Source organism: Dama dama, chromosome 5, assembly GCF_033118175.1.
Source record: "Dama dama isolate Ldn47 chromosome 5, ASM3311817v1, whole genome shotgun sequence".
Classification (NCBI taxonomy): domain Eukaryota; kingdom Metazoa; phylum Chordata; class Mammalia; order Artiodactyla; family Cervidae; genus Dama; species Dama dama.
Genome location: NC_083685.1, coordinates 28058588 through 28071911, shown reverse-complemented (window position 1 = coordinate 28071911; position 13324 = coordinate 28058588). Strand labels below are relative to the sequence as shown.

Below are 13324 nucleotides of genomic sequence, written 5' to 3'. Positions count from 1 at the left end.
AGACATCTCCATGGATTACTCCCAGGGAAGGAGATGCAGAGGCTTTGAACTGTGCTCTTTGTCAGCTCTGAGGCCCTGGACTTAATATCTTAACATCTCTGGGTTTTGTTCTCTTTATATTAAATATGGATAATAATACCTGCTTAATAGGCTTGTTGGAAAAGTAAAGAAGAGCAAGGCTCTACGGCATCTCGGCAATGTATTTAGGGCAGTTTTATGCCGAGAACATCAGTGGTCTTTTAGGAGCATGTGGAAGGTTGGCATCCTGTGACAAGGGTGGGCCCTGTCTCCCCACGTGCTCCTTTGTCCTCACAGATGATGTGGATATTAAAAGACAGTCATGTATTGTCAAACATATGTTTCAAGGGCTCAATGTCAAAGAACTGAGAAGATTTTAAGTTATAAGCTCATGTTTTTTTCCCTAAGAAAACACCCAGGTGTGCAGTCTTATCTACATAGTCGTGATGAATGCCGTATTTGCCCCATTGGCCCTGATTTCTAGTTTTACCGAGTGGCATCAGGAAATAATCTTTTGGAAGAAAGTGTGCCATGTATCACACCCCAAAGTGGGGACGTGCTGTACAGCCTGTCTTCACACAAGTGGTCGTCATGACGGTTTTATTCATCACTTTATCCTAGTTCTTAAAACCGGGTGGACTGCTTGCTTCTCTCTTCAGCCGGGTCAGGGCAAGTGTCAGCAGGGGAACTGTAGGTAGAGGAGTAAACAGCTAGCCTGTCTCATGGGCAGCGGGAGGGCACCAGCTTTCTGCCCTCTTGTCACCTTTGGGCTCTCTGTCTGTGGGTCATGGACAGGTTGGTGATGGAGACCAGGGCTTCTCTCCAGGATGATTGGTTTGTCTGCTGAATCTGTAGCCATCAGGTTATCTTGCTTTTTAAAAAACACTTCTCTATTTTGACCATGCTGGGTTTTCCTTGGTACAAGTAGGCTTTTTCTAGCTGTGGGAAGTGGGGGCTGCTCTTTGTTGCAGTGCACTAGCTTCTGATTGCCGTGGCTTCTCTTGTGAGGCACGGGCCCTGGGGTGCACTGGCTTCAGTGGTTGCAGTTCCTGGGCTTCAGAGCACAGTAGTTGTGGCACACGGGCTCAGCTGCTCTGAGGCATATGGAATCTTCCAGGCCCCAAAATCAAACCTATGTCCCCTACATTCGCAGGCGGATTCTTTACCTCTGGACCACCAGGGAAGTCCAAGTCCTTCTTTTTAAGAAATGCTCTTTCTTCTGGGCCCAGGCTGACATGTTGGACCAGGAAGCTGCCTTTGTGCAGATTCAAGAGGCGAAGACGATGGTGGAGGAGGACCTGCAGAGGAGGCTGGAGGAGTTTGAAGATGAGAAGGAGCGGCTGCAAAAGATGGTGGCCTCGGCGGCGGTGCTGGAGCAGCAACTGGAGCAGGCAAGCACCCACTGGGGCTCTCGTCACTGCCCCGGTGCCACGGCAGGCCTCACGGTGCTCATTTGTGCTGGTCTATCCGTCTTCTACTCATGTTCTGTGCCACAGCTTTACACAGAAGGCTGCCTCCAGAGCATCCATCCAGATTGTTTAAAACCTGAGCACAGAAAAAGTAAACTCTTGGAGCACACAGTGTTTTTGTGTGCTCAAGAGCAGTCACATTGACTTTAGTTCCTTTTCAGGTGAAGTTGACTTTGCATCAACGAGACCAGCAGCTGGAGGCTTTGCAGCAGGAGCACCTGGACCTGTTGAAGCAGTTCACCTCAACGCAGGAGACTCTGCAGACCAGGGAGCAGTCCCTCGGGGACCTGCAGGTGCACTACGATGAGCTGCAGGCCAGGCTGGACGAGCTGCAGGGGGAAGCTGCCTCCAGAGAAGACGCCATCCAGGCCCTGCAGAATGAGAAGATCGTCTTGGAGGTGGCTCTGCAGGCAGCCCAGAGCAGCAGGGAGGAATTCGATAGAGGGGTGAAGCGCCTGGAAGAGGGAGCCCAGGACACCTCGGACACTTTAGAGCAGTTGAGACAAGAATTAGCCATCAAGTCCAGCCAGGTAATGCAGTTTGTTGTCAGTTTGTTATGAATGGAAATTACGCATACGAGAAGTAATGCTCATTGTCTGGCCATTCGTTTTATTTGTTTGGTCCTGTTTTGGAACACCTTGGTTTGTAAACATGGAGGAACACTTGCAGGGCAGGGCCCAGGGCTCAGTGGGGAAAGGGTCCATAGCCTCTAGTGTGGTGCTTCCAGTCCTGGGTCAGCGGCTGGGTGTGGAGATGGCTGAGAACTAGAAAACTGAGTTGTTTGAGGCTTTGAAAGTAATCTGCCAAGAAATGCTGGTTTCAGTCTACCTACAATGAGGAGTTCAGACTTGGGAAAAGCCACATAGAACTTCAATTTTTTTTTCCTTCCTGGCTGCTTGACTTTAGTGTGACCTCCAGGACACATCGACAGAGTGGGTGAGGGTGGGGAGATGGCCTGATGGTCCCACACCTGGGAGCTGCCGTGCTGTGATGCAAGCAACCAGTAAACGAATGCCAAACAAGAAAGCTGTAGGGTGTGGAGGAAGCAGAATTAGTGTCGGGAACAATGTTGTCTTCAAATCCTGTTTCATGAGCATCAAAGGGAAGTCAGTGACATGTTTTCTCTCCAGGGAGTAGGTGCACTTTTTCTGAAGACACTGATTGACTGTTACCTTCTAGGACAGGATGCTCGGAGGCAAGTTGTTGATGCCTCTGTGCCCATGTGTCCCCCTGAGACACAGGGCCCTCCTGGAGCCATCAGTGTAACATCTGCACTCATGTCCCTCATAGGTGGAGCACCTGCAGCAGGAAGCTGGCGCTCTGAAAAAGCAGACACAGAAAATAAAGGAACAGTTTCTTCAACAAAAGGTAAGAACGCGTGGTTAGTTTTCTTGCCATGAAACAAGTGCGTGAAGAAAATCCTATATATTTAATCTTTTCACTGGAAAGAAATCACTCAAGAGGAATGTAACATCTTGGCTCCAGGTTTTTTAAGGCACCTCACTGATTCTAAAACATGCATCTCACCCCTCCCATTTTTGTATCTCTGAAGTCAGGTGCATTTTCAGGGTGGGCTTGGCATCTGTATCTCACGGATCGTGTACCCTACCATCACGTAGCATGAGCACATGTTGCTTCCAAAGAGCCCCAAGCGTCCTGTTCAACGTGTCTTTGATAACAGTCACACCACAGTCTAGCATTGAAGTAAGGTTTTACACGTTAGTGAAGCCAGTTCTGCTCTGGAGGAGTGAACACAGAGTGTCACCAAGGGTCTGAGGAAGGGCGACTGAGAATGTTATAAGTGGTGGGGGATTTTATCACTGAGATGCAAGCAGGGTGCCTTAAGAAGTCAGGCAGGGCAAGTAGAGGGAGAAGGAATGGCCACATTCCCCCAAGAAGGTGATATGGTCAGGACCCCCAGCGGCTGGCGTAGTTGCTATGTTACTCACCCAGACCTGTTGAGGAGTGTAAAATTGTGACATCTCAGTGGGTGGTATCCTGCACTTGGTGAAATACATTATCTTTAGCTCCGCAAAAGTGTTGTAGATGTAAGTGGTGAGTGTTTTTGTTTACGCCATTCCACCCTTTGGAAGCGCCACCCCCCTGGCTGCAGCTTCTGTCTCGTTGGGCAGGTGATGGTGGAGGCCTACCGCCGCGATGCCACCTCCAAAGACCAGCTCATCAGTGAGCTGAAGGCCACGAAGAAGAGGCTTGACTCGGAGGTGAAGGAGTTGCGGCAGGAGCTGATGAAACTTCAAGGGGAGAAGAAGTCCGTGGAGGTGGAGCACTCACGCCTGCAGAAGGAGATGTCGCAGGTCCGGCAGCAGGTGGTGGATCTCGAAGGGCACCTGCAGTCCGCACAGAGGGAGCGTGATGAGATGGAGACGCAGTTACAGGTTTGGGGCGTCTTTGACGTGTGAGGGTTCAGCTGAACATGGCTGGGGCTGTATGGTGGGTGGGCAGGGACACGTGGACAGGTTTTTAGAAAAGTAGCCTGGAAAAGGTTCTTCTGGAGCTCAAATGCTGGGGGGTTGGGAGGGGTGGTCCAGGCAGAGATACAGCTGTGAGGGAGCTACTGAGACAGGCCTGGAACCAGCGTCTGAGAGCTGGAGAGTCAGCAGAAAGCCAGGGAGCTGCTGGGTGTGGGATGGCAGAGAGTTCTGTGCGGGTGGCAGGGTGCGTGAGGAATACGCTGGTTTGTGCTCTGGGTTTTAAGTGTGGTGCAGCCGGATTTGCTGTGCGTGCCCGAAGGCCCCTGTGGTCGAGGGGAGGCAAGCGTGGAGGCGGGAGCCCGTGAGAGATGGTGGTGGCAGTGTCAGAGAGAGTCTCTGGAACGGGACGGGGAGAGGGAGACCTCAGGCCAGATTCCTGCAGCTGAGGAGCATGTCAAGTGTGAGAAACTGAGGCAGACAGTAGACCTGGGGAGAGCAGTGGGGAGTCAGACCAAGGGCTTGGTCTTACATGTGATGTGTCAGACCCACAAGCAGGCTAGGCAGGGTCTAGGGGGGCAGGTGGGCCGGAGGCCACAGCTGAGAGCTGTGAGGGTGCTGGCAGGACAAGAGAGCTGGGAGCTATGGGAGCGCGGGGCTCACTTGAAGGGCTCGGTCTGTGAGGGCCGAGCTGGGCCTGGGGGCTGGTGCTCACTGCACAGGAGGAGACAGGGCAGTGGGTGAGGCCAGGAGGGGGCACAAGTCCACAAGAGTGCTGGGAGAAACCAGGGAGGGGCCTGGGGGCTCTGTCAGGGAGTCCAGTGCGGCCCCCAGGTGGGATCTGGAGGCCAGAGGTTTTCCCCCTGGCCAGTTCTTCTCACTTGTTTCCACCGCATTCCTTGGCACAGGCAACTCAGGGTGCTCCTAACCTTTGTTAAAGTGGTCACTTACCTCAGGACCCTCTGTCCAAATCTTCCTTAAAACCCGTGTCCTGTAAGGCAGCCCTCAGAGGGCGCCGTTTACCCTCGAGGAAGCCGGTCCCAACATTGGGGCTCCGGGTCGAGGGCCTGACGCTCCTCATTTTGTCTTTTCCTGTCTTTATTTGAAGTCTTTGCAGTTTGATAAAGAGCAGATGGTTGCTCTGACGGAGGCCAACGAGGTACTCAAGAAACAGATAGAAGAGCTGCAGCAAGAAGCCACGAAGTATGCGGGCGGGGTGTGTGCTGGGGGAGGCCGGGCGGGGTTATGAGCCATGCAGGGGACCCCAGCACTCTGTGTCCAGCCCTCACTGGTCTACCCCGGGAGGCCTAGATGTCAGAGTCCAGATTTAAAGCTGCAAAAGTGATTCCGTCCAGACTTGCCAGTTATACATGGATGTGCTAACATATCCTTTCACAAACACTCCTGTCTGTTTTTGTTTTTGTTACTTTTCCGTGTCAAGAACTTGTTGCAGTGCCCTTCCTGCCCCAGCTCCCTGCCCAGGGTGGTCGCTTGTGTTGGTCCCCCTCGGCCCACGCCAGGCCCTTCCACTTCCAAGGCGTGTCCCACAGCGCTCTGCTCTGGTCAGCCGCTGCTTTACTGTGATCCTGAACGTTGAGTTTCTTGCTGCTAATCAGGAGGATCGCTGGAAGCCTTTCTTTTTGGTAGGAGAGGACTCTTTCTGCCTCCACCAAATCATTTAAACAGCTCCAAAAGGGGAGCGGGGCAGTTGAAATGTAGTGCTGCGCTCCTCAGGGGCACCCACCAGCCACGTCCTAGGGAGGCAGATCTGGACAGGCTGGAGCCAAGACAGTCTCCCTCCAGAGCCCTGGAGGAGGAGGAATGGGGCTTGGATGCACATGTGCTTCCCTTGCTTGGTGTGGCATGTGAGTTCAGAGGTGAGCTGAGACCTCCTTCCGTCTGCCCGCCCCAGGGCCATCACCGAGCAGAAGCAGAGGATGAAGCGCCTGGGTTCGGACCTGACCAGCGCACAGAAGGAGATGAAGACCAAGCACAAGGCCTACGAGAGCGCAGTGGGCATCCTCAGCCGCCGCCTGCAGGAGGCGCTCACGGCCAAGGAGGCGGCCGAGGCCGAGCTCAGCCAGCTGAGAGCCCAGGCGGCTGCCGGTGGCAGCGACCTCACCTTGCATGTGAGTAACTCGTTTGCTTCAGCCGCTTGCAGAGACTTGGTGTAGGGGCATGACATTTATAGGCAACTCCCCTCCGAAACCCTCTTAAGAGAGTCTAGAAAAGCAGTGTGGGGCAAGCATGTGGGCAGTGTTTTTCTAAAATAGCTTGTGGTCGTGAAATGACCAGGGACCCTGATGAAGCGAGTGGAGTGCCCCCTGCTCACTCCAGTCCTCCTCTGCCTCATTGTGGGAAAGAGGCTCTGTAAGTAGGTAAAGTTCTGTGAGTGCACGAGTGTGGCATGCGAGGGTTCAGGGTGAGGGTTGGGGAGTCTAGAAAAGCTTTTGGGAAAGGTGACATCTGAACTCGTCTTCAGTGAAAGGGGGCATCTCAGCAGAGGGGTGCTCCTGTGCCAGCTGTGCTGTGCGCTGGGTCTGGGGGGCTGGGTGGGTGTCTGGCTCTAGGGGTAGTTTGGACTGGCTCTTACGTGAGACAGAGCAGGCTGAGACCTGACCACTGCCCTGTCGGAAAGCCCCAGGTGGGGGCGGGGGCGGGCAGGGGTAGTAACGGTACCTGAGGTGCTGGGAGCTGAGTGGAGGCGGCAGGATGGCAACAGGAGGAGCTGATGGGGAGGCCTCACAGAAGCCAGCCCCAGGGGGATGGGGGTGGGGGTGGTGCTGGAGACAAGCCCATGGGACAGATAGCATGTGCAGCATAGTGGATGGAAGTGGCTATGAAACGCTTGGGGTCAGAAGGAGCAGGGAATGTGCACATGGCAAGGGTCGAGGGCTGAGTCCTCTGGAACCTCTCTTCCTACTTCAGCATCTTGAGGGAGAGCCTTTAGGGTGGAGGACAGGGCAGCAGGGCAGGCGTGCTTGTCGTGTGTGTGTAGGGGGTGTGTTCACACATGAAGGCTCTTGGGTTTCCCTTGGGTGCTGCACTGTCAGTCAGTCACAAGTGCCCTGGTTCCCCAGATCCCGGCAATGTGAGCCTACCACCTCCCTTCACACCCGCTCGTAGGTATGAAACTCTGCCTCAGCTAATTTGCATTTCATTTATTACCCACAGATTTGAGTCATTTCACTTAAGCTTAGTAATTGTATTTTTTTTTCTCATATTTTGTTTTTCTCGTCTCTCAATTTGCGAAATCCTGAGTTGGAGGACACTGTAGCATAGTGTGTTATTCTCTTGCCAAAATACATAAATTCAGTTTTCCCTCTCACATGCTTACTTTATACGGTATCAGGAGGAGAACTTACTTGCAGTTTCTTTTTTGTTTTAAAGTATCTGTCTGTTTAATCTTCTCACTTATTTGCCAAAGACAATAATTTATAGCTGTTACTTTTCTGTATTTTCAAAGCATTAACTGAAAAAGTTAGTTTATGAGTCACTACTGTGTGACACCTGGTACTTGATTGCGTCTCTTGAAGGAGAGGGAAGGCTATAGAGAGCCTATTGCCTGTCTCATGTGGTTGGCAGGCTCACGCCGTTGGTGGGAAGCTGGGCTACATGGGGGGCTTTGGTGAAACCTTGACCAAATGCACCTTCCGTCCCGGCTATCAGGAGCGGGTCCAGGCGCTGGAGGCGGAGCTGCAGGCTGTCGGCCACAGCAAGATGATGCTGGAGAGGGAGCTGCAGGAGGTCATCTCGCTGACCGGCCAGGAGCTGGAGGAGCAGCGGGAGAAGGTGCTGGAGCTGGAGGATGAGGTAGGCCAAGCCCTGCTGCTGCACTGCCCAGGGACGAGTGCCGCCCCATGTGCAGGGTCGGGGCGCAGCCCAGCCTGAGTGCTTGGCCTCCACTCTGTGCTTCTGGGGGCTGTCCAACCACTCCCCTGGGTCTGACCACCTGCACTGCTGGACACCCTGCATGCAGTTCAGTGAGGCCTGCTGTGCCTGCCCTCGCTGCAGTGTGGCAAATAAGAAACCCAGCCTGGAAGATCTCCATATAACCCTCAGACTCAGAGACGTTGTGGCTTCAGGTGATACCACACGCTGCAGCATGGTAATGTCCCCTGGGTTCTGCACAGAGTCCCTAGGTGACTGTCGGGAGCTGCAGGCTGCGTGCACAGTTCATGGTCATCTCTGTCACACTCAGCTCCGGGCCCGCCTGGGCTCCAACCTAGATGTGCTTATCCAGAAGTCCACAGGAGAGGACTGGCTGTCGGCTGTGGGTCTAGGAGAGAAGCAGGCATGGCCACGGCAGCCTTGCCAGCTGTGGAGCGAGGGTCCACTGCATCTGGTGCTCAGCTGTGTGTTGTTGCATTGTGGTATTAATCATTCTGTGCCTGGAGTGCAGTGGCTCCACAAACCGGCAACTTTGATTTGTTTCAGCTTCAAGAGTCCAGAGGCTTCAGGAGGAAGATAAAGCGCCTTGAGGAGTCAAATAAGAAGCTAGCTTTGGAACTCGAGCACGAGAGAGGGAAGCTCACGGGCCTTGGGCAGTCCAATGCGGCCTTGAGGGAGCACAACAGCATCTTAGAGACAGCATTAGCCAAGAGGGAGGCAGACCTAGTTCAGCTGAACCTTCAGGTATTGGAACTCATTTGCCAGAAGCAGGAGGAGACCTGCTGCAAGCCAGGCAGACTCTCAGGGCCTTGGCTGCATCGTCTGTGCTTCATCACAGACACCTGCAGAGTAGAGGCGTGGAGACGGAGGCCCAGAGGATCTGCTGGAGCCTCAGCCCCTCTGTCCTGAGGTGGGGGTGGAGCAGGGGAGCTGAGCTGTAAAGGAACTAGACTCAGTCCCTAAGGTTCCCTGGGGGTGGGCGACTCTGGGGGTGCAAAGGAGACCCTTTCCTAGCTCCAACCTGAGGGCCTCCTGTGATTCAGCACTGGGGTTCGAACTGTGGTGGATGTCACCCTACAGACCCCACTGTCAGTTCCTCAGCTCTGCAGCCCCTTTGGGTTTCTTACCAGCCCAGCCCCGCCCCGCCCCTGCCTTGAATAATCCAGACTTTAAAGAGCTTCCAGATTTTCCTGTGTGCTAGTACCCACCATCTGAGTTACCTGCCTCGCCATGAAGACAACTGCATTGATAACCCCTGATTTATATGCATCTTTTGGGCTCCTAACCCTATGTTTGAATATGATCATATGATTGTGCTCATGTGATCTGAGATTTCAGTTTTGAGAACAGTGTTCTCTAGAAGTAGAAATCTCACTCCTTTCCTGGCTTGTACCTTTGTTGATAACGTGTCATGATGTCTTGTTCCCACGTGATGCTTGATTCCCTCACGTGACCCTGATCAGAGTGGCCTGTGCTTTCTCCCAGGGCTCTTCAGGCTTTGGAAATTTGATGTCCTTCCTTCCTTACCCCTCTTGGAATGTGCTGTAGGTACAGGCAGTTTTGCAGCGCAAGGAAGAAGAGGACCGCCAGATGAAGCAGCTTGTCCAGGCCTTGCAGGCCGCACTACAGAAGGAAAAGGTGATGGTGCACAGCCTCGAGGAGCAGGTGTGTGGCTTCCAGCTGGTATCAGACTGCAGCCTCCCAGCGCCTTTTGGAATGTAATTTGTAAATGTCTAAAAACTCAGCATTAGTACCCTTGACCCAGCAGTTCCCTTCCAGGAGCTTCTCTCTGAATACCTTGGCTAATGGGTCCAAGGACTGGGTGTTGTCATAGGGTTGGTGACAGAGACTGAAGGGAGTCTCCATACTCATCAGTGGAAGAAAGGGCTTAGATTAAGGAGCAGGCGTGCGGGTCTAAGATGTGTGCACAGAGCTCCACAGCTGTGTCTTTGCTGGGAAAAATGCCCGGCATGTGGTGTGGAGCTGAAAAGCAAACTGAAAGAACAGTATATGATGACCCCATTTGTGTTGAAGAAGCATCCAAGAACAGTGGTTCTGGAGATGCGTGCCATTCTCGACATCTCGAGCAGTTTTCCTGGCTGCCGCCTTCCACGCTCAGATGTTCACCACTGCATCAGGTGGCTCGACCCACAGATAGGCCTGCCCCAGCCACCCCACAAGCAGAATGGACCTCAGGCTGTAGACTTAAAGTTTTACCATCATGATGCGTCATCTGTGGTTTCTGTGTAGCTCTTTCCTCATGAGAACATCAGCATCCTGGGACAGGGTCTGTGGCTTGTTGGCCGTCGTGTCCTCAGCGCCTTCTCAGAACAGATGGCAGAACACGTTTGTCGTGGGCACACTCCTGCGTGTGTAGGTGCATGTCACCTGGGCTTTGCCACTTTCTTTTACATTTCTCCGTGATAATGTACTGGAGATAGAAGGAAATAGCTTTTTTTATTTTGTGAGTGAGACAGTAAGACATTCTTTTATTTATTTTTTTATTTTATAAAATATTTTTTGGCTGCACTGCACAGCATGTGGGATCTAGTTCCCCAAGTTGGGATCTGAACCCGTGCCGCCTGCATTGGAAGTACAGGGTCTTAACCATTGGATTGCCAAGGAAGTCCCCAGACATTCTTTTAAAGTAGTACTAGTTTTAAGATACATTAAGAATATTGTAATGTGATCAGTTATTAGCTACTTCTTGACCCACATGTGCCTCGTTTGCCATATTTAATCCTTGCTTGCAGTTGCTGCACATTTGGTGGTTCTAAACTGAATCAGCAACACTCCCTGCTTTTCTGTCCCTCACCTTCCTGTCTTTTGATCTGTACTCAGGTATCACTTAATAGTTTTATTCTCACCTTAAAGAAGTTGTAACTAGGCAATTTTTAACGGGAAGTGCTGGGGGGATGATGTATACTTGACTTTGATTTCTTTTTTTAAGGGCAGTAATTGTAAATGATGCCTATTTATTTTTTCCAAGTACATTTGGTCTGATAGTCCTCATTGTAAAAATAGTACATACTAGCAAAAATTTTTTAGTGTGTGTGGAGATTAAAGTATCTTGAATCTCTACCTAGTGACAACCACTTCTAATACCCTCTATTGGAGTTTTTTCCAGGTATATAAGAGTTCTTGCTATATTCATTTGTCATATACTATAAATATTTTTATTAAACTTCTTTTACATGAAGTACTTGCTAGTGTAGTTAGACAAGAAAACTAAAATATTGGAAAGGCAAATAAAAAATGTTGTTATATTCTGAGAATTTGCTTATCTTCTCAGAAACCTTGAGATAAAATGTTGGTAACCATGAAAAAGCTAGTTACATCCTAAAAGGAAAACGAGCAGTAGCATTATTACACTTAGACGGTCTGATGGAAAGGTAGATTCTTCCTCAGTACGTGAATTATGAACAAAAGTAACAAGAAATAAGCAGATACACTTGAGAAAGACTGTAGAAGAACCACTGAGGCCAAGAAAGTTGAACTTAACTGTTTGCTCAGCAGGTGCTGCTGCCATGTTGCATGCTTTCAGGCCAAGTCTGTGTTCAGTACTTTCATCCTTGACAGGCACCTTGAAAAGCTGTGGAAAGAAGGCCTGCAAGAGCGGCTAGGAGGTGGACGGTTGGGGCAACTGCCTCCAAACGTGCTGCGAGGTTCTGCCTCTGTCCTTGACAATGCTAATGTTTTTTGTTTTAGGTTGCTGCAGCCAAGGCAGAAGCGGGCCACAACCGCCGCCACTTTAAGGCTGCCACCTTAGAGCTGAGCGAGGTGAAGAAGGAGCTGCAGGCCAAGGAGCAGGAGGTGCAGAGGCTACAGGCAGAGGCCGACGGGCTCCAGTAAGTGGGAGTGGGTGCCGCCACCATCTCATCTCCAGTTAGCACCTTCGACACACCAGGGTCCCCTCCGTTCAAGCAAATTGCTGGGCAGATCTCTGTAGGTAGATCTAAGGAGGAGAAACACATCCAATTGCTATCTCAGAACACCTGCAGCTTAACACTGAGACTTTAGCCCTGATGCTGTGTGCTCCCACTCTGTGCCTTGCTGGTCCTTCTGTGAGGACAGACAGCCCTGGGGGCTGTGCCCACCACCGATGCTCACTGTGGGCTCCCACTGGGGGACCTCGGCTCAAACATGTGTAAGCGCACATGTGTTGGGCAGTGCACATGCATTGAACTCTGAGACACTTTCCCTCCTGTTGTAATCTATGATTGGGCGCTCATGGAGAAGCCCTCCCAGGGGTTGTGAGCGTTAGTTGAGTGAGTTCATTCACAACTCCTTAAACAGTCCCCATCCAGGGGGTGCGATATGCGAGTTTTGTCCTTATGAGTGTCACCTGGGACATCTAACAGTCAACTGAAAGCGTTTTTGAGTGGGAAGGTCATTGGAAGAACAGTGTAATTTTACTCCTTCTTGTTTTTTGTGCTAGAATCCAGGAGGGGAAGCACTCGCAGGAAATAGCAGAATTCCAGGCGGAGCTGGCAGAGGCCCGGACCCAGCTCCAGCTGCTGCAGAAACAGCTGGATGAGCAGCTGAGCAAAGAGCCCGTAGGAAACCAAGAGGTGACTCACTGGGCAGCTTTCCCTCCCCAGTTAACAGGGCTTACAGAACAAGACTCTGCTTGACACATTGATTTCATTCCCTGTCTTCTTGGAAAGGGAATTTTTTTTTTCTAAGTGTATTAAATGATACGAAGAGATAGAGTTACAGAAATTTTATAATGCAAGAAAGCCATTTTAAAATTCTTTGGGTCATGTGATGATTTTCTGTCTCTAGATGGAAAATCTCAAATGGGAGGTGGATCAGAAAGAGAGAGAAATCCAGTCCTTGAAGCAGCAGCTGGACTTGACCGAACACCAGAGTAAACAGGAGTTGGATGGAATACAGCAGTCGTTGCAGGTAGAGGTCATGTCAGGGCCCCAGCAGCACTCCCCCAGCTCTTCCCAGTACCGTGCCAAGCACCATGCTACATGCACAGCAAGAGTTTTTGATGAATTGAGTCGTCTCACCAGATCGTTCATGTTTCAGAAAGCAGCGCAGATCAGGCAGCTGAGGGACACCGAGCAGAGACCAGAGCCCCTGGGCTGAGCTGTGCAATTGTCCCAGGAACGAGATCTCACTGAGTCCAGTATATGAGAGTGCCATTCACCAGTGTGTGATGAGCTTCTCTGAGAAGAAGCCTATGTACATATACTCTTGACTGCTTAAGGATGGGATCGGGGTAGTGGGGTGGGGCTGACTCTGACTGAGATTCCTACATGTGGATTGACAGCTTGAGTAATCATCAGAACTGCCTTGTCTTCTGTCCCGGGAATAGTTAAGCTTATTCTAGTAGCTGACCTTGGAATTTAAACAAGGATTGGGTTCATTGTCAAATGTGGTTGTGGGAATGTTACTGGTTCCTTGACAGAAGCTCCGAAGTTTGCATGGGAACGTTGAGGACAGAATTGTAACTGGATTCTCTTCAGTATAGATTCCTAGAGAGGAGTGTTGGTGGGAGGGGAGTGT

General features: G+C 51.4%; 1 protein-coding gene across 5 annotated transcripts in view; it reads left to right on the top strand.

Moving 5' to 3' along the window:
- The window catches only part of GOLGA3 (golgin A3), a 45412-nt gene that overhangs the window by 26964 nt on the left and 5124 nt on the right, over positions 1-13324 (top strand). For all 5 annotated transcript variants that reach the window (XM_061142210.1, XM_061142205.1, XM_061142208.1 and 2 more), the window contains exons 10-21: positions 1248-1409; positions 1649-2017; positions 2778-2855; positions 3620-3883; positions 5025-5119; positions 5829-6045; positions 7586-7729; positions 8354-8551; positions 9356-9472; positions 11516-11655; positions 12246-12378; positions 12593-12715. In XM_061142210.1, coding sequence (XP_060998193.1) covers positions 1248-1409; positions 1649-2017; positions 2778-2855; positions 3620-3883; positions 5025-5119; positions 5829-6045; positions 7586-7729; positions 8354-8551; positions 9356-9472; positions 11516-11655; positions 12246-12378; positions 12593-12715 — 2040 coding nt within the window. The remainder of the gene's footprint in view (positions 1-1247; positions 1410-1648; positions 2018-2777; positions 2856-3619; positions 3884-5024; positions 5120-5828; positions 6046-7585; positions 7730-8353; positions 8552-9355; positions 9473-11515; positions 11656-12245; positions 12379-12592; positions 12716-13324) is intronic.